The sequence below is a fragment of the Myzus persicae genome, unplaced genomic scaffold (genome assembly GCF_001856785.1).
Source record: "Myzus persicae strain clone G006 unplaced genomic scaffold, MPER_G0061.0, whole genome shotgun sequence".
NCBI lineage: Eukaryota > Metazoa > Arthropoda > Insecta > Hemiptera > Aphididae > Myzus > Myzus persicae.
In genome coordinates, this window is record NW_019104266.1 from 1,546,493 (window position 1) to 1,568,752 (window position 22,260).

The 22,260-nt window shown below is 28.1% G+C and overlaps 1 protein-coding gene across 3 annotated transcripts; it reads right to left on the minus strand.

Annotated features, from left to right (window-relative positions):
* Positions 1 to 553: 553 nt before the first annotated feature.
* On the minus strand, positions 554 to 20,359 carry LOC111040652 (protein ABHD1-like). 3 transcript variants are annotated; one of them, XM_022324635.1, is made up of 8 exons: positions 20,192 to 20,359; positions 9,129 to 9,298; positions 7,686 to 7,902; positions 6,703 to 6,815; positions 4,990 to 5,169; positions 4,737 to 4,800; positions 3,980 to 4,145; positions 554 to 815 (listed from the first exon to the last, which is right to left on the minus strand). In XM_022324635.1, exons 2-8 carry the CDS (start codon positions 9,290 to 9,292, stop codon positions 634 to 636), a joined length of 1,086 nt encoding a protein of 361 aa, XP_022180327.1. In that variant the 5' UTR covers positions 9,293 to 9,298; positions 20,192 to 20,359; the 3' UTR covers positions 554 to 633. The 3 variants fall into 3 exon arrangements, with proteins under 3 accessions (XP_022180327.1, XP_022180325.1, XP_022180326.1); XM_022324633.1 differs by lacking the exon at positions 20,192 to 20,359 and adding an exon at positions 18,359 to 18,475; XM_022324634.1 differs by lacking the exon at positions 20,192 to 20,359 and adding an exon at positions 11,285 to 11,314.
* Between the last annotated feature and the right edge of the window lie 1,901 nt (positions 20,360 to 22,260).

Here is a 22,260-nt window from a genome sequence, read left to right on the forward strand (position 1 = left end):
ATACTATAATTAGTAAACATTGATCATTAAAATAAGTATTTTTATTATAAGAATAATTGGTGTAATTAAATAACTACAATATGAATTAGTTATAATTTAGTAGAAAATTTAAATAAAAATGCATTTGTATTTGCTACAGTGAAAAAAATAACTTATTATATTACGTATTAATAACTTCAAAAAAAAACGGATGTCTCTCGTTTACACAACGTAGGGACTATCAATAATCACCTAATTAGGTATCAATTAACAAAATTAGTAAGTCAACAAAGTGTTAATCCTTCATTCAAATATATTATATAATATTCTAAAAATGTATCACTTTTGAATTTCGTTCAATATATCGTAACATTGCTTATACCCTTTATTCACATTTAATGTATTAATAACAATAACGAAGTAATAAAATATTCTTAATTTAAAAAATTTAAACTATGCTTAAAATGCCTTAATGGACATTATTAGATTAAAAATTCAAATAACAAAATGGTTTAAATAAATAGCAACATTTAACGACACTAATCCTACCGCAATGATTATCATCGGTCGTATACAGTTTTGTTTTGTCATTTACATACAACACTAACATAAAATATGATATATTATATTGTATTAAACATAAAATTTTGTTGTTTAAACAAATTTTTCATAATTCTTGTCTACCATGATCGCGTCGAAATATTGTTGGATGAGCTTTAACATAAAGTTATTGTTCGTGAACGGCCAAAAAGTGTCCAGGTATCCCACGTGACCACCCCCGGAAGTCACTAATATAGCCAAATTTCCGTGTTTGTCAGCTTCGTTCACGGGTATGTCTATAATATAAAAAATATAACAATAAGTTCGTATTGCAATAATATGATAATATGTACCCATCATTAATTAATAAATATGATGTCATGTGTACACTTTGTATTATGTATACTATTATGTATTATGTGTATTATATAATCCTTATTGTATCAATAAATATCTGTAAATCATCCTTGTTACTGCTGATTCCCTGAGGGTTACTTAAAAACTAATAAATATATATGCGAATGGCTTGCCAATGATATAGTACCTATGTAAATAGTAAGTACTCGTCAATAATTTTTTTTACCATAAATAAATGTAAAATATGATTTTGGGAAATAATTGTATTACCTACTCTTTTATGTATATAGGCGATGAGCTAAAAAACAGAAAGTCACACCTAATAGAGGTGTCAAAAATAACTCAAATTACAAAAAAATGTTATTTTGAAGTTGGATCCTTCTTGTTAAGAATCAGAATCATATCTAAAAATACAAACACTTAAATACATTTGAATTTTACTCGACTTATCGTCCTACAAGACCCGGGTGCTGAGAAAACTGAAAAATTGAGAGACACTATTGGAAAAAAAGTACTAAGGTGGATTATATCCAGGAATGAGGATCACCTAGCGGCGAGTAGAACACACCACACGCCCACACAATATGATGAACTCCAGCATTTGTTACACTTACAACGGCCATGTATAACGGAGGAAATCACAAAATGGAGACTGGCGTAGGCCGGATATACTTGATGAAGAATGAAGATAAAAATAGTAATTTTAGAAGCCCCAAGAACCTACGATTAGATTGGAGGAAACCCGCCTTAGACAGAGAGATATCGAGTAAAGTTTAATTTACGGGCAGAAAACAAAAAAGAACCAAAATTCTTTTATGTACAAATATCTACAGCTATTTTCATAATTTATATTTATATCTAGAAAATATAATAGCTTATTATAATTTTAGAACTATTTTATATTTGGTCAAAACCATTCTAATAACAGTGTTGAAAATATGTGTAATTATTACATTTAACGGAGTTTAAGATTGGGTAAGTCCACTGGAATTATTTAATATCATGACCCATGGGCATTGGGCAATGTCGTACAGGATCAGCTAGTTATCAAATAAAATGCATTAATTATTAATGCATAATTATTTTTAGGTCTAGTTATTAAGTTAAATTACTATCAATTATTTCAGTATAGTTATGAAAACTTCCCAAGTTGGGAGTTGGGTAGAGGAGAGAAGATACCTACAAAATAAATAGTCGTCGAGCTGTGGGTTGATGCACAAGGACAAACACCGACAGGTACCTTGTATTTTGATTACCTGTATAGTGCATACATGAGTAGGAAAATCGAGTAATGTGAACACTTCCCATGCCTTATTGGATAAAGTAAAAATATAATTTGTAAGCCGTTTATTCTGTATGTTAACTAGATAATTTGTACATTATTTAACTTTGAGTTTATAAAGTGTTTTGATGAAATAAAATACTATAAGACATCAATCGTAGGTAATATGTCTGTAATAAAATAATAAAATAAAATATAAGTTTAAGTATGCATTATGATAAAACATGTGCACGATATTGTATAATTTCAACTTCAGTATACGGTGCTATCGGTTTTATTGTTCACTTGTTCGGCTTATTAAAGTTTTATTATTTAATTTATTAAAATTTATTTTTAAAAAGAGACATTTTATGAGAGTTTCAATAATAAAATAAATTAAAAGAATGTTAATTCTGTGTATTTAAAGAAATCAAAATATTTTGACACATTATTAGAAATTAAAAAGTGAAATTAACCGAGAAAAATAAATGATTCATACAGATTAATATTTCCAAAGTCAGAAGGTAGTAAAAATATTTTATATTCCACTATAAACGAAAATATATACAACGTGCTCTATGCATATACATTTAAGTATTGAACGTGGTGGAAAACACCGCATGAATTCTATTCAAGAAATCAATTTTCTGTGTGTTCTGAACCATTAATAGGTATTTTAGAAGCGTCGGCTGCCAAAAAAAAAAATATATTTGAGTGAAATAGCTAATGTATAATCTCTTTCCGATGATCAATGATTTAATAATGTCTGTGTAAAAGTAAATGGTTATCAAACAAATGTGAAAGTAAATCAGGGGGGATGCTCTGCAACTCTAAATGCCACCCAAATTAAACTGTTTCAATAAATAACTGTTCCTATTTAATTTTTAAAATTTTTTCATACATAAAATAATAACTTAATAATATCTACCTAATTTACATAATAAAAAATTGTTTTCAGATTTATATGATTAGGATTTTTTCTATTTCATACTTTATCTATAGGCTCCCACAGCACACTGGATAATGTATACATTGAACAAATCTAAGGTGGATAATGTATACATTATACTGTTCATACATGGATAAGGTGTGCATTAGTACATGACCCAGACTAATGCGTACACTACCTATTTGGTTGACATTGAATTAAGTCCCAAATATTAAATGGAGTCCCGCAAATACTTTTGGGTTATTGGAGTTGAATCCAGCCAATATTGTTGGGCTGTTCGAGTTGAGTCCCTTCGGCCTATTAGAGTCAATAATTATATAATGACTTACATTTTTTTAATAATAATAATAATAATAATAATGTTTTTAAAATAATAATAATTATGTGTAATATAGTGATGTTAATAATTATATAGTGGCTGGTAAAAATTTAAATGATACAGATTTTATAAAGTAAAATCTACAAATTTGTTTATTTATATATTTGCTTGTCTAGTCCCGTACAATTTTTTCTTTTTTTAATGTTTCCTTACGTGGTCTCTTTGCTTTGCTTCTTAATTTTAAATATGAATCGGACTTATTCCCAGAAAAGTTTCGTCCCGATTGAAAAAAAGTCATTTAATTTTGAGGGAAAACTTTCAATCAAAACTATTATAGTAGTCCGATAATATGTTGCTGAAAATCACTCCAACATTGAGCAGAAACTGTGCAACATCATTGCCACTGGTAGGAAGGTAGTTATGACATTTTATCTATACGAACTCAATTCAAAGATATTATAATAATAAGTTGGACTCAATTCAAACACATAAAAGTAGCATGGACTCAACTCAATACCACATACCTATTTTAGTACTCTACCCTTAACATATTATATATTTATACATATCATACCTCTAAAATAAAGGAAAGGATCATCCGCCGCACTCAGACACAGACATGGTACATTGATCAGGTGCAGTTTGTTGCTCAGTGTGGCATCCTCATAATAGTGATACACATTAGTGTAGTTGAATATTTTAATAGTGTAGGCAGTGTCAAACTCTCGGATGGTGTTACACTGCGATCACCCAACATAATATTTTAATTTTTATGTAATTTTCATAATGTTAAAATAATTAATGTTGAAACATGTAAATATTCTGCATATTTGTACAAGTATGAATACTGCACACTGAACAGTTATAATAATAAATAAGTGTATACAACTACACATTATACTATATAGAAGATCCATTTAACGTAAAACACTCATAATTTCAAAAACTATTCAAGTTGTTGAATATATTTGTTTATTATAATTTTAAGAAACACATTTAACAACAACCTTTTTCTAAAATAAAATGTGTTGTTTACTATTTTTAATCGTTTTTGATTTTTAATTTTTTAATGTCAACATGCATTATTAATTTCGTAATACGAAGTAGGGTATTTTTAAAGTACTTCGAAACATAAAAACTGAGTTGGTGAGCAAAGTGACCAGGAGCACCCTAAGAAATGTTGGTTCATGTCTATACCCATCTAAATACTTTAAACACTAGATTATGATGTTTATTATAGTTTAATATTTTATATAAATATATTATTTACACTACCAACTTCCATAGACACAATTATACATCAATAAATGCCGTGTTTTCTAATGTCATACCTTTTTAATAATGTTGTAGTCCAACGATCTGTCATTATCTTGTTTGAAAATAACATCTTTGTTTCTGAAATAATGTTCTTCATTAAAAATTGTTCATTAATTTTAATATATTTCATTAGTAATATAGATTATGGATTTATTGAAATTTATTTGCTTGATATCCATTGAAGGCCATATTTTTAGGGACACTAGGACAATTCGTGTTCTACGCCTTCCAAATAGTGAATAAGCATTTGATACTCAAATTACTCACTTAACAACGACACTGCGTAAATGGTGGGACAAGTTTTTGCCCATTTTTCGCATTAGCCATGAACCTTCTGCGTTTTTACAGGCTTGTTTTACATTCCACGGCACTGAAATTAGTATTCCTGTGACCAAGTGTTTATTTTTCTTTTGTTCAGACGACATTAAGAATGTTCCCAGTAGTGTCCTGTTAATAAAATAATATAATATGTAACAATATTATGATGACATCAACTCATGCAAAGGTGGAAGTTACTAACGACACAATATGCTCAAGAAAGAACGTACCAATAAGAAACAGTCATCGGCATGGTTGCCGGTTATTATTTTCAAACCAATTTCTAATATCATTTAGTTTAAGAAAAAATTGTCAACTTAATGTCAAACACGTGCAGAAAATATTTGTATTAAAAAACAAAACGTTTCACTACGTCAATTTATTATGTCATGTACTTTGATTAGCTATTATAATTATTAATTGAATTTTAAGTTTAAAAACTAAAGCAAATGCTTTCACTTATCCAACAACTTTGGTAAAAAGATGGTATTTTTTTAGAAAATGTATAAAGTACCTACAACTGTAAATTCTAATATTTTATATGCATGCCTGATCTTTTCACGCTCAAAATGAATGTTTGTTCGTAACCAAAATAAACACCTGTATATTAAAATCCAGATTCATAATCACCGTTATCATCGTTTAGTTTAAATTTAAAGTTAAAAAAATAATAAGTAACAATCACTAATTACAAAAGAGTGATACATTTTTAAAAATAAAAAAATGTACTACCTATAATACATATACAACAAATTATTATTTTTTATGCTCGTTGACCATAAAAATTTATTTAAAGCAACTTGTAAAAGTAATAAATAGGAACCTGACTATAGTTTAATTAATTTAAATATGAAAAGTTGCACCTATCTTTAAAATTAAAACGAGTTATCGTAGTTTGTACCTATGTTCACAATAATTATTTATTAGTAAAACTTTCTTCAACTTTACTAGTTTACAGCAATATTGTAATTTATTAACTGTGTATGGCATGAGAACACGAGTAACTTGATATTATTATCGAAATATATAAAAATCAATAAAGAGTGATGGCCAAATGTATACAATAAATAATAAATGTAAGTATAAAGCCATAAAAGTATACAGCGGCTAAGTGCCTCTTAAGTATATTACAATGATGTATTATTCTTTGTTATATTATAAAATAAGTATATTATAATGTTACTATTTATAGGTGCCTTGGTCTTTCACTGTAAATCAGGTTATTACATGATTATTTTTTTGTTTTAAATGACGTACTTAAATTAACGCACTAAAACGTTTTACTAAGAATTTTTTTTAATTTCTTTGTATTATTATTTCGTATAAGTAAATTAAATACTAAAACACTGAGTGCAGAAAAATAATCATATTACAAGCACAATCATTGAAGAGTAGAACACTGTATAAAAACTCCGAAAATATTTTGATCTCTCAAATCGTAGAGGAGCCTTTCGAGGATCAAAAAGTAGCACATGCACATGCGACAGAAGTCGTAAAAATCATATCAAATCATTAAAAAAAAAAAACATCAAAACGGTGTTTTGGAAACTCTTTTGCAGTCACTCAAACAAACATTGTTGGTACCTTCGGTACGTTCGTTCTCGGTTATAGTGTGTATTACAACTACTGTGACCGTGGCAAGGATGACGACGACAATGTTACCCTCCCATTGAGAATCCTATGCCGGCGATCGGACTGTTTGGCCGTTTGGACTTAACATGTTTCAGCACTTCTGTCAGGTCTTCGATGTTGGTCGCCGAGTACGTTCGAGCAGTCTGTTGAAATTCAGTCGGTCGCTAATAATTCTAAGCTATATAGTACGTAGTTAAGGGCTCGGGGAGGATGGAAAAATAATGATACCTACTGTGTATTTAATATTTTGACGTGATCGGTTTGAAGCGCCCACTCTTTAAGGGTAATTTAACACTAATTGGGGCCTGAACTCTAAAGGACGGATTACGTTTTCTTTCAAAGGTTAAGCACCTACTTTTGTTTAACAATGTAATCGCTTTTAAATTAACATTGTATTGGTACTTGACAGTAATTAATAAGTGGCTACACTTTACATGTCCGGCGTTGGGTATAGGCAACCGTTATGACATCGGAGCCTTAAATTTATTTGTGTATATAATATTATATAATATGTCTCTATTTTAATGTGGTAAGAGATATGATTGATGTGGTACTATTTTAAAAGTTTTACAAGAAATTATCATTAATGGTAGGAGATGGATGAATTATGAGTGTAATTTAAGCAACCCGCAAAATTAATAAAATAAAAAGAGAAAAAAGCAATTGTTTAAAATGTCCAATAAACTTATTAAATGCATATTTCAACGGTATTAAATGGGGAACTTTTGATAAAAATAAATTTCAAGCATAATTGACTATCCCAATAATTTTTATAGAATCTAAGTAAATTGAATAAGTTAAGTGAATATTTAAATTATAATTCTATTCTTAATACATTCTTAAAAAAAAATTTTTTTATAATTTTTTATGAATAGTCTTTTTTCTATCTAGTAACCTCAAATTTAGATTCTGTATTTCTTTATCTAGTATAATATTTATAAATTAAATGAATTTTTACATTTATATAATTTTCACACATTAATTTGTATACTTTACTTAACATTTTATTTTACCTTTAGTTTTACACCTCCTCGGCCTCTATAATTAAAAACAACACAACAATAGCCTTTTCCAAACAGCTCGTTCACTGTTTCTCTGACATATTCAGATTGGCTATCACCTGTCAGACCAGTGAGTATGATTACAGTGATTAAACTCTGCGGACCTTTAGATTTTGGATACAGCCAGTCAATAGCGAGTTCACCTCCATCGTTTAACGTCAACATTTCCCTTTATAAGTATATAGTAAGACATAATTATTATTATTAAAACATATAGCTTGTCTAAGATATAAGTTTATTATTTTAATATAATGAGACTATAGAAATTACATTTTTAACACAATAAACAATAATATATGTTTCATAATATCATTTATATTGTTTAATAAAAATACATTATCTTACATAATTTATTTGATGTTTTGAATTTGTACTAATTAACTATAATTTAAGTCCATTAATTATTAATCAATTTATTCCTAATCAAATTTGACATTTTTTTTTATGAATTTGATTTAATTTTAGGTATTCTATTTAACCACTCCCCTTTCTAATACTTAGTTCTACCAGCTAGATTTCTCCAGAAAAATCATAGATTATTTTTCTTTTACTTGCTTACGTATTAATTATAATTCATAACCATCTAACTTTCACATATCTTGGCTATAGGTATTAATCTTTTTCCCCTGCAATACATCAAACTGCTAATCAATCTGTGAAACTATTTATACATTCTAGTCTTGTTATTTTGCATACCAATATTGTGTATTGCTTCCTGCAGTTACCACACTCTCCACAATGTTAGAACTTACTCCAAACATAACTTGCAAATTATTCACCCATCCCCCCTAAAAAAATGTTTGGTATTTCAGTATTTGGCGAATACAGTAAGTATAGTGCACTAAAATTAGTGATGTGACAAATTGTTAGATTTTTAAGGGAACCCTACAGAACACTAAGAGTCAATTTGGTTCAGCTATAATAGTTGGGAAAAATGATCTGAACATTTTCAATATTCAAACTAACCGTACCAAAAGCCTACAATCCAGTTTGCTTCGAAAATATAGATGATGAATGATGAAGAATGATAAAAATAAATAAAATACTAAAATGGAATTATTGCAAGGGTATGCATAACATTTATTTGTATTTTTATCATAATCTTATCGTAATAATAATTGTTTAAAAGTTCAATTCTGGTTCGGTTTGTCCTTAAAAATCAGTATTTGTTACATTACTAATAATTATTCATATTTTTTATCGCCTATATGACAACTCACAATATTTAAATATAACTGTAAAATACTTTTCAAAAAGTTCAAAACTAAAACATCTATTTTGAATTCAAGGTGCCCATACATTTTATATTTATTTTTATAAGCAAATTGTGATTATATTTAAACATAATAATATTATTTAGTTATTGATTATTATAAAACTAATAACACAACTTACCTGTCATAAACTACTGTAGGTGTAATAATATCTCTAAATAGTGTGGCAAGAACTGTATGCGCATATCCGTTGAACCCACAAATTGAAGGTAAATATTTTTCTCTGACAACAGGTACTTTATTAATAAGGAATTGCTTAAAATTTCCATCTTTACAAAACAACATGGATGACTAAAAAAAAATTATTGCAATAATTTAGTAATTTACTATTTAGTATAATGATAATATGGTATATGATGTATACAAGATGATTCACCAAGCATGCCTACCCCTATTTTTTCCTTTAATAATGAATTTATTCAAATTCTGATTTTCGTAATTTTTAATAAATTAATTAGTGGATAATTTTTTTAAACATTTTGATGTAATACTTCATTCAAAATTTGAATGAGTAGTTTTTTAGTTATTAAAATAGTATTAAGGATAATAGCCCTTAAAACTGGTTTTACATAAATATAAAAACATATAAAATTGAATATAGTATTCATTATACTTTGACCATTTTTACAATTTTTTTACATCGATAGATCAATATAAATTACTACAGTCTACAATTTTCAAATCACCACAGCCTCCATATCTTATAACTGTATAAGCTTATTACTATGGACCTCTTACCCTTAGATCAAAAACTACTATTACGAGTTTTAATTTTGATATGCCAAAAATTTCAGAAATATTATCTACCTTATAATTTAAAGTTGAATAGGAGTGTTCTCATTTAAAAAACAAAAATTTGGATCTCCACAAGACACTCCTTATGAAATACAAAAAAATCTCAAGAATTTGAAAATATGGTCTTAAAGTTTATTTAAGAATTAAAAATCAGATTTTGAATAACTGCATTATTGAAGAAAAAAGGGCTTGCTCGGTCAATCACCCTGTATATTAAATTCTACAGATAAATGTAAAAGGTTTCATATTATTTATCATAATTAGCAAAAAAAATTTTTTAAATTTTCTATAATAATAGTTTTAGTTTCTTATAAGAGAAATTCATTGTGGATGGTATTTAAATATCGTAGGTACTTATAAATTGAGTATTGAGTAGGTCACACTTACCAAACATTACATAAGAATAACAATTTCCCGGTATGATATATTTTATAATATTAGTTTGAATTTTAGACATACATCGGCTGTATAAAACATTTTATAATTTTATTTTCACCCAATTACAAATTAATTGTTAAATCTGGTTTACGGTTCAGATGAGATCAATAGATCATATAATAATATTCAACTACACAATATATTACAAGGACATTCTAAAAAGTTTTACTGTGGTCAGCAAAGTAAAACCACTTTTTGAAATGAGTAAATTGTGACCTTACTCATTTTAGAATCTAATCAAACTTAATGGTCAATGACATAGACAAATTTTATGCTGACTAACATGCTACTAATACACTACAACATGTTAAAAGTCAAAGGTAATACTAAATATTTTAGATTTTGACCGGAGCGATTGTTTTTTTTTTTTGTGTGTTTAGTTAAATAATTAATTCTACAAAAACGCTTTGATTTTGAACCTTCAATATCGTTTTTATTGGGAAAATGAATCTAGTTGATACTTCAGGCCTTCAGAGAGATTGAAATTGAACTTCTCAGCTCCTACTTTCAAAATATGTAATTGGAAAAAAAAGGGAAAAAAATATGAAAAACTAGAAATTGTCTACATAAAACTATAGTTTTTGACAAAATCGATTTTCTTATTTCGTTGTTATTTAAAAACGAATAACAATAAATACTTGAGATTATCTTCAAATATGTTTATATTAGAATTTTTTTACATAATATAGGTAATTTTTAAAATATTTCGACTTTTTTGGATATTTATTATTTAATTTAAATTTAACATATGTACATTACAGAGGCACTTATTCAATGACAAGATACGCAAGGTACTTATTTCATATAGCAGAGCGATTATCTACTACTTTCATCCTTTTTAAGAATGACTTTTCATTTTAAACCATTTTTTTATGTATATATAAAGTTATGGCTTTGTTTTATAAGCCTTGCTATTTATATAATATATATTTTGGGCGAAATTAAATTTATTAAAAGTTCAACTTATAGGTACGTTATCGTGTAATTAAAATGCTGTAATATAAAAATTCAAAAAATTCAAATTTGATGGTTATAATATATTACTTGTTTATCATTCATTATTTAGTTGGATCTTGTCACCGGCATAAAATCTAGTGTTTAAAAATAAGTATGTATGATTTAAGTAATAGTTAATAGTTACTATTAATTTTAATAATGGTGTAATCGGGTTAAAAATGAGAGTCAATTATGTTTTTTTGGTTGCCAATAGCACTGTTATCCATGCTGAAACTAACCAGGTGCGTTAGCAATTTATATTAAATATTCAATTTGTTATAATTTGGAAAAGTTAACGAATATTATAATTTCATCCGTTGGCAACTGTAGCAAAACTGCTCAGCTACAGATAAAAGTTGTTAGGTTTGCCATACCTAGTTAGTTATAATATTATGACAGTATCCACGACAACAATATCCGTTTTGATTTTTGGAGTGGATAACGCAAAAGCATAACAATCTGTTAAGACAATGAACTAATTAAGTCATAAAATTTCGAATACATTAGCATCGATATGATAAAAAAACATACTTACTTGTTTAAACTGTGTGTGGCTACAAAAAAACACCCTAGCAATGTACATAATAATGTGAGTTAATGTATATTATGAGTTAATTTTACACAAAAAATTAAAACTTTTTATTGCCAAATGTACATGAAATATTAAAATAACTAATAATATTAAGTAGTTATTTACTTATTAAGTACCTATCGGTTAAATAATATTTATTTTCATTAGTTACGGGCTGTAGTAGCTAGGTACACAATATTACAATACCTACATGATATACCTATACGGCTGTAACACTATCAAATTAAATTAAAACTAATAATGAAAGAAAATCTGAGTATAGTGAAAGTAACAAGTAAATATAAAATTAGAAGTCAACAACAGGCAACAACTGAGTGTATCATAAACTCATAGACCACTATAGGGGAAGATTTTGACTCGGATAGCGGTTAGCTGGTAGCGATTTTTATCGTAGTTTTGTATACTTAGTATAAATTATGAAACCATGAAAGAATTAGTTTTAAATGGATTTTCAAGATGAACACATACAAAAAAAAAAATAGTTATTTCTCTTAAATTACAACCTATTCAACATATTTTGGTTACAATAATTTAGTCATAACTATTTTGATTAATATTTATTTAAATTAATATATTAACCATCTTAATGTTTTAATTTATACAAATGCATTTAAAAATGAATACATTTTAAATGTCAACTGGTAACTATAATATGAGTAATTATAATAATATGTAACTATTATGTTGTACATACTAAAAACTGAGATCGGAAATTTTCATCGGAAATTTTCATCGGAAATTGTACTTACATAAGAATATAATATAATCGTCATTGTTTTAATGTTAATTAGGTATTCAAAATTAAGAGGATGCCACATCGACATCGCTATACTGTACCTATCTTATACAAAGTACAAAGTACGTACTTAACTACAATATATAGGTCAAATTATCATATTATATTCCTTCATAAATTGTGTGTTGTTAGTTTTAATACTATAGTGAATTGGCCAATTATGAAATTTAAAAGTATTATGCAAATCATATCTGTATTTGTAAGTTGGTATTTTACGATACGTCGATACCTACCTATTAAAAATGTTAAGCTTGTGTTATGAACATTTTAGCACTGTAGTATTTTACATACAACCTACTTATAACCTATAGGTATGACAACAATGAAATAATTGCTAAGACCCTGCCTAAATACACAGTATCAGTTCTTTGATTTAAGTTTGATAATAGACCAATTGACTCTTTTATTAAAGCTAACAACACAAAATTGGTTTTGCTGGACGAGAATTTGGTATGTTGTATGCGAGAAGTTTCCAAACTTTTTTATTTCCTTACAACGCGTACTTACAAACTTTAATGTTTTTATTAAACATCCTAATATTGCATTTGTATACATTCATCAATATATTTTTGACACTAGACACGGAGCTACATACTTAAAAATAGTTTACTGTGGTTAGGAATGAAAAATTTAAAAATAAAAATCATGTAGAGCTTGTAGTAATTCGTACCTTTGTTAATTTTTTTTTATTATTAGTTAAATTTTTTAAATTATTAAAACGACAAAGAATTAAAATTAAATCTAGTAGTATTCTTACATAAAATAAAATATACAAAAACCAATAGTTTTAATGGGATGAATAAACCTGATGCTTCGATTGTAAATTTTCAATATTTGGCTTCAAATTAGTCGAGTTTGACCTTATATCTATTAAATTTTACCAGTGATTTCCAATCTGTTTCTCATTTTTGGCGAAAGACATAAGCGCCAAAATGAGAAAAGAAAAAAAAGTCGTATCGTACATAAACGCAAAAATCCTAGGTACCTGTGTGCGGCCATTTTAATAGCCATTGATAATCATACACGATTCCGCAAATTTCATATGTAATGTGACAGTGTAGGCCTGGCCATGGCCGCTAGGCCACAAACGCGTCCGAGGCCCTCAGCCGTATTTGTGTTTGGGGAGCCCCCGCCCCCGATCGTACTCAGAAATATAAATATTTGGTAATGTATATTATTATTAATAATATTATTGTACGATTTTATCATTTATAATATTATTATGTATTTATGTGATAACTTGTTATCTGTGTGAGTGATTATTGTTATCGTAAATAGTAGATAGTTTTCGACCTCCAGACGGAAAAACCAATGTACCATTAATGCTAATGTCCATCGAAAAGGATATTTTGATTGACTCAGATGAGTTGATTGATACGATTGCTAACTCATCTAGTGAACTAAAAAAATTACTGATATAAAGAAAATCAAATGCACAATTAATTTTGAATTTGAATCACATTAAAAAAAATATTATATTAAGTTGTATAATGTGGGAAGGTATTATTTATATTATGTAATGTATAAAAAAAATTTTAGAATAATAAATTATTAATCTAACTTAAATCTTAACTTAATGGATGGTTAATTTTATATATGGTACCTTTAAAAAATTATAATATTTTACACTACTTATAAGTACATTTTTAATAATTTTATGAAAAAACATTTTTGGGGGCCCTTCTAAAGAAATGCATCCGGGGCCCTTAAGGTACCAGGCTGACACATTATGTGTATATACACAATTCTGCATAATTTTAAATGCAACATTGCCATACAATTGTCTGCTCTTGTTATTTTTGACAAATTAAATTTATTCTTTAATTGTATTAAGTTCTTTGGTTAGTAAAATAAGCAAGTGCTTCCATCTAGCATGCTACTTAATCAATTGCTAAATACATATAATATAGTTTAATGACATGATAAAAATATAAACATAAATGTATATGATATATAAAATAAAATAAAATAATAATTACCTTGGTAGTTGAAGCCTTATTTCAAATTAAAAAAAAAATTTAATTAAATTAAATTCATTAAATATAAAAAAAATATTAGCTAATAATAATTAATTATACATATAAAACACATAAAAATATTAAAGTTGTCAAAATTATGTGGGGTATCTAGTATATTAGGTTCGCATTCGCCTCAATTATAAAAATATTAAAGTTATCAAAATTAAAATTATAATTTGGCAACGTTGCATTTAAAATTATGTGGAATCGCGTTTATAAATATGAAATTTGTGGAATCGTGTATGTTTATTGATGACTATTAAAACCTACACGATTCCACAAACTTGCAGAATCGTTCTCCGCCGCTGTGTGCCACGGTTAATAGATAATGTAATTAATCGTAATAAAGTAATTGATGTATTATTAAAATTACAAAGCGAAACATATATTTATTTATGAACTCTCCTCCTAACAATAAACTAAGGATATCTCAAGAGAGAAATAATTGTACAATGAAAGAAATACCAAGATGGTGAAATAAATTGTATAGAATATGTGAAAAAAGTGGGATTAAAAAATCAATCAATTTACTATTGACATTTTTTTTATAGAATCGTTACCGATTTATTAAATTTATATTGATTTGCATGTATATCATAATTTATAATTTATTAACTGTATAATATAATATAATTTTTATAAGACAGCAATTTTTAAATAACTATTTATATAATATAGTATACATATAATATCATTTTTATAAAATATATCAATTTTTGAAATAACTACTTATATAAAATATTAATTTTGGCTCAAATGATATGTCATTTTTGTACCTTTGGCGCTTGTGTCGTATAGCCCTTATTTTTGTGAAAAGATTGGCAACCGTGCTAAAACCCCTTTCCACTAGGGCTCCCATTTACATCTCATGGACCATCAATTTTTTTTTCATTGACATCAACCCCTCGAGGTTTAGAATAAAACCTGCGAGGGGTCGATGACGACCCCCTTGGGAAACTTGTTTTGTATACGTTTGTAAGACGAAGATAGCTGTGGAGTCATTATTGCACCCGCAGGTAATTATTTTCTCCTTCTTACATACGTGTTATTGTTAAGAACTCCCTCCATAGTTCACTCATTGTAATTAAAAAGAGAGTTATAAATTATTAGCTAAAAAATTAAATACTAATTTTTTTTTTTAAATCAATAAATTATCAAAAAAGCGATAAAAAAATAAAATCTTTTAAATTTAAATAATAACTTTATTTTTTGAAATTTGTTTGCTGATTTGAAATTTTTATATTTAAATGTTTGGTATAAAAAAAAATTACAAAGTCGAGTAGTTTACCCACACTGGTCGGACAAAATGGCCAGTCGGTGTAAAAACATTATAAGATGTATAATTTGACTTAAAATATCCATTTGGTTTACTATAAGTATGATTTGAATAACATTGTATTATGTACAGTGGATAGAAAAATCTGTTTCATGCAAAGTGACCACCTGACCACTATGTTCAGCTTATTGTGTGGCCTCTGGCCACTGTGTACAAAATGATGTCATTGAAAAATCTATGGTCTAGACTCTAGGATCTAATAAGCTATACGGCCGAGCATGTTTAAAAAAACATCGTTTGAAAGTTTAGAAGATCCTAATCAAACAATACTAGATCGAATAATATAGGTGTACATGATTGGAATCCTATTATTTATTTATCTATTATCAAAAGCATTCATCCCTTCCCTAAAATCAGTAGAAAAATTTAAAAAATAATATTAGAAGCAAACACGTATAAAGAGTCAAAAATAATATGACTACTAATAGTGATGACATCAGTTACAACAAGAACATGTGGCTCAATCAATTTCAGCTTCATATAGTGAAGAAAACTCAAATTCGGCTAACTTTAGGTTTTAATCTTCTATACTAACCGTAATATGTGTCTGAAATTCGTATCACAAATTCACTATTATTTGGCCTACAACAACACTTAAAAATACGTAGTTTTGACACGAGTTAGCGAACAACAACTTAGCAAGATATTGAATACTAATGAATTTATAATTTATGAGCAAATAGTTTGTAGCTATTTCACAAGAAAACATAATTATATAGCATCATACATTTCTAACGTATAACATACTTTAAAGTTTCATTTATTTTTCAAAAATACCAGCAAAAGCCCAAATTAATATCCCACACTCTATTTGCTTACACAAATTGAACTTATAGGGATCCCGTATTAACGAGTCATACTTTACCACTCTTGTATAAATCGTACAAGGGCGATCGATTAGAGGGTACTAGTTAAAATTCTTAACTTGTTCTCTTCGCAGATGAATGTCTACTAAAATATTATGTAGTTTATTATTATATACATTTATAAAAAGTTTAAAATGTATTTATTTACTAAAAAAACATTTAACTAGACAAATATTAGGCCACATAAGTTGGGTTAAAATATGAAAACAATGATAAACGATAAATCATTTAAATCGATTAACGGTTTGGAAAGGAATTTTTGATAAAAAGTAGTAAAGGTTTCTCTAAATCCGATGTTTAATACTCTTTGATGGTTACGCTAACATTTATTTTCAATAAAATATATCTTTGAAGTGCCCCTTCTCACCCGAGTTCAACTTGTTATAACTAACAACAGTTGCAGTTTTCTACCACTTGAAAATGAAAACACTTCATAATTGAAATTTGTACGACTAAAAGATCACCGCGCCGTCGCACTGCTGGGAATTTAAGTCCATTGAGTGTGCTCGTAAAATGCGAACAGACACACACACAACACACACACACACTCACTGTACAATTAATGAACAATTATTTTACTTTTTCTTGTTTATCAATGTAGGTAATAGGATATAGGGTGGATGCTATAATGAACGCGTATAATTTACCCCTCCAACGGTGATTATGTTGCATTTAAAATTTAAACAGTGGTATAATTTCTCAATAGGGAATATTATTTTGTCTAGACACCGACCAGAAAATACATACTTTGGTTGCCGTTGGCTATGGAAATAATTATTTCATAATAATGACTATGACAACTTATAATTATTTATGTATTACATGTACCTATTATGTATTACTTCGTTTTATATTACGACAAAGCGGTTTCAATGCTATTATTTTATTATAGGCACATTGGTGGATATCTAATGAGTTTTTAGCCAAAACTAAAAATACAACTAAAATATTATACTCAATACCTATTAGGAATAGGTAAAGCACGTTTACGGGATAATGTGCGTGATTTGGCGATAAATTATTGTTGTAAAAACAATAAAGCTATGAAGACAACAAGCGCTCAGTAATAAAAACATCGATGATCCAAACATTAAATACAACATCATGTCATCGTCCAACGTACTAAGATAATAATCGAATCATATTAAACATTTATACAAGTACTATACTCTTTCATATTTCAATATATTTGTTTTAATATTATAATATGCGTTACATTAATATATGTTACATTGTAATATGTTTGTGCTTTGCATATTGCACTGTAAAAGTTATCCATTACCAATTATTATAAGTCATAGCACATTATCGTATCGATTGAAATGGGCTTTCCGATGACCACTCCGTCAATATACTTGGACGCCAAGTATGCGAAATAATATTATTAATATATTAAGTACAGGCGCATATAGGTACCTATGACCTACAGGCATATCATACTAGGCTCACAATATATACTATATATATGCGCACATATATCATATGTATCACAAAAAAAACAACGATGTACCGACCTGTGTTTTTAGGGCCAAAAAGTAGCCGGCGATCACGAACGCGGCGGCGGTGAATATTACGTAAGCCAACGGAAGCACGGTGTTCCGCGCCAGCCTTACAATCAATAGCCGATCCATGTCAGCTGCTGAACGGCGGGGACTACCGTCTGCGAAGACCGCCGAACACGACGACGGCGCGTTTAAGTTTGGTGCGCTGGTCGCGCCGCAGCTGCCGTCGAGGTGTATTGCGTTATGTGGTTGTATACAGGGTGATTGCGTTGGTATTCGTCATACCGATCGCGCATAATGTCGGTCAATATATTGTTGTTTTGGAACAGAAAAAAATAGTTTTTCCACACTTTGATGTACCGACCTGCAGCTATCTCTGCCTACCTGTGCCCACAACTTTTGCGATGTCGAACGTTGGAAAAATATCTAATTTTCAACGGGTTTCTACTTAGGTTTAACTGGTTCGGATCATAAAAATGTGTACATTATAATGTGTAGAGGTTGCCGTTAAAAGAAATTTTAAAACCTTAAAAATAAAAGAATTGCTGCAAAAAATTATACATTTACTTGTGTATAAAATATGTGTTATAAATATTATGATTGACGTAAAAACTTTTTTCATTATTATTAATATTATATGAGCGGCTTACCTTTTTTTTTTTTAACTATCCTATACCCTACATTAGATATCTACGTTTTATTATATTTAGAGCCTTAGAGGTAATGGGTATGCATAAATAACTAGTACTTACCTATACTGGCTACTAAGGCGATGATGGCGGAAATCACTGATCATTTTGATGCCCCGGCTACTACAAATAGTATAGTATAGTGCATATAATAATAATATACTGAAATAAAGCTAGTGTGTACTACGGGTTTTTTCTTGGTTTTGAATTGAAATAAAAATAGTTTTGGCAAAAATATGATGATTTTCATACATTTCATCAACGATCACAGTATATACTGACATTCTGTTATATATTATGCACCTGTAAATGGCTGTCATCCGACTATAATAATTAATAAGTAAATTATATGCTATAAAGCGATAGGCACATAGGTAATTATTATTATTGACCGCATGTCCTGCGACCTGCACGTATCCCGGTATTCGAATTCGATATGGATATTATATAATATATGTATTAATATACTCTAGACACTCAATATTTCAGAAAACATCCACGTTTTTAAAAATATTTCTTTTACATATTTTTAAATCGTTACAACATTACTGGAAAACAATTATAGTTTTTCATATTTTTTATCGTTATAATTGTTCAAGTGGTTTTACTTTTTTTGATGATAATGTACTTTCATAATTTCATATTCCGATATAAATTATAATTTGGAGTATCGGTCTAAAAAAATCACATTTTGGATGAGTAGTTAACCAGTTATCAGTGCTTAAAGTTAAATGACTGGAATAGTGAGCCAACATCTTTTGTGGTAGGTACCCATGTACCTACCACTAAGCTTAGCTCATATAAACTTGAAATACTTATAGGTAAGTTATAACTGATACTGATTAGCAACTTATCCAACATTACCTTTAAATAATTATTTACAAAAAATGAAAAAAATAAAAATTGGGAATTTTACCCCATGCATGGGGTAAAATTCCATATAGGTCAGGGTAAAATTCCTTATGGGAAATCAATATAGACTTAGTTACATAGGATATTATTATTATTTTTTAAATATTATTTAATATTTATAATGCGTAAGTTATTTTGTTCTTCTGACATGATATTATGTGTAAATAAATAAATCTAAATTTTAGGTTTATATTGTAAAATATAGCCAATAATAGATACCCAGGTGTATCATGAATATACATACCGAAGTGGCGATGTATCGCTTAGGGCTCTTAGACTTCGTTACTCGAGTTTATAAATTAATAATATATTATATTTCCGTTTGATAGAATAAACTATAATGCGTAAGTATTACACACTAAATAATATTATATTGTATACGTTAGACTAATATTACAGTCAACAGTCAACATTATATCCCGCGAGTTGGGTAACGATTTTTTAGTTTTAGTTTTTTGTCGAGTTAACTGATAAAAAGGGTAGGTCAGATAGACGAGTTGCGCCATGTAAATATTACCAACAATACGCCACTACCCCGAAACTATACCTACTGTGTATACATTATACAATATTATGTTGTTCACTGCAAGGTCAATTCTGTTCACTGGCTTGTATATGTTATGTGCTTATATATACATAGTGTATATAAGGTCCTAGAATTATTTTTCTTTTGTTCGGCAAATTTACTTTTTGACGAAATAACCCCGCCACTGCAATCTCCAAACATAATGCATATTGTAATTAATATAGGTAATCACCTATTACAATAGTTGAATAGTTAGTCAGTAAATAGGTGTTGCAGAATTGCTAGAGTTGTATTCTCAATAAATAATGAGTGAAAAATATTTATAGACGTAAGTATAGTATAATGTACTACTTAAACGTATTATTCTATGTATTACCTTGTACGTTACGTATGCGTATACAATTTGTTTTTTATCGATTTACAAAGTTGTTTTGTAAAGAATTACATGAATCGCGCACATTCACACTACGAAACCCATTACGTGTAAACATAAGCGTTTACATTGGTATTATAGGTACCTATCTACCAACTACCTATAGTTATGCTGTATGTATTATTAAATTATAGCATGAACATTTTTTCGTTCATACTTTAGGTACCTACCAGTGTTAAGACAATATTATAAAGAAATATTATTTTATGTGCAACAGAAAAAGAACTAATTTGCATACCACCAAATTGACCTTTAAAATTCTTGACATTTTTTCCAACTCTATATACATTTACTGAAGTCATTCGCCCTATTAAATGCTGCCAAATTGACGCCCTGATTTATAAATGTATGGCATTCTATGGACCAATTTTCCTTAATTATTATTGTTAGATTTAGATTTTATTAAAAACGTTTTGTAATGCATTTTTTTGTGTGTTTTATTTTAACGTCACCCTTAGCTGTTAAGTTGCTGGTCTCGAATTGGATTTAGTCAAAAGAAAAAAGAGCGGGTAAGTGAATAACGCTCTGCTGTACAGTAGGTTACAAGTAGGTCACTAATGGAAGGTGTTAAATTTGAATTCAACGATATAAAATCATTGTCCACCTACGAAAAACGTTTCTGAGGGAAGACGGTCTGTCAGCCTATAATATTACATTGTCTATTTGATGATTTTATTGGGATTAAAGTAATTTATTTTACTTTTAGGGATTAGAACAATAACAGTATGTTAAATTCATTTTGTCGAAAAAATTACATTTGAAAATGTCGTTGTCAATATAAAATATAATAATATACTTTAAAGTTTCATATAAGTTGTTCTTGGTTAATAGTTTTAGTATGTATCTAAGTATTAAAATACTTACTAAAGTCCAAAATTGAACTTTCATTGTATATCAAATATAACTTATATATTTTTTTAGATTTGTTGGTTACTCTATGAAGTATTTAAAAGAAGCCTTGTTGTAAATTTTCACCCTAGCTATAAAAATTGAACATTTTATACATTTTTAACTACAAAATAAATTATTTATAGAAATTTAATAACTTTTTAAGCACTCACAAAAAAAACCTTCTATGGATCTTTTATACTTATCAACTGCTATTAGAACTACTTATGAGAACCTCGTGTTCAATTTTCAAACTCTTTGACTCAATCAAAAACATTTTATTATAGAATAAAAAAAGTAGGTGAGTGGATGTCACTCTGTTGTACATTAGGTGTCTAAAAGGTCGCTGTAATGGATGGTATTAAATTTGAATTCAATGATATGATACCTAACTGCTTAAAACAATACAAAATATTTTGAAAATTTTATCTCAAGTATAAGCATTGATGAAATACACATTTGGTGT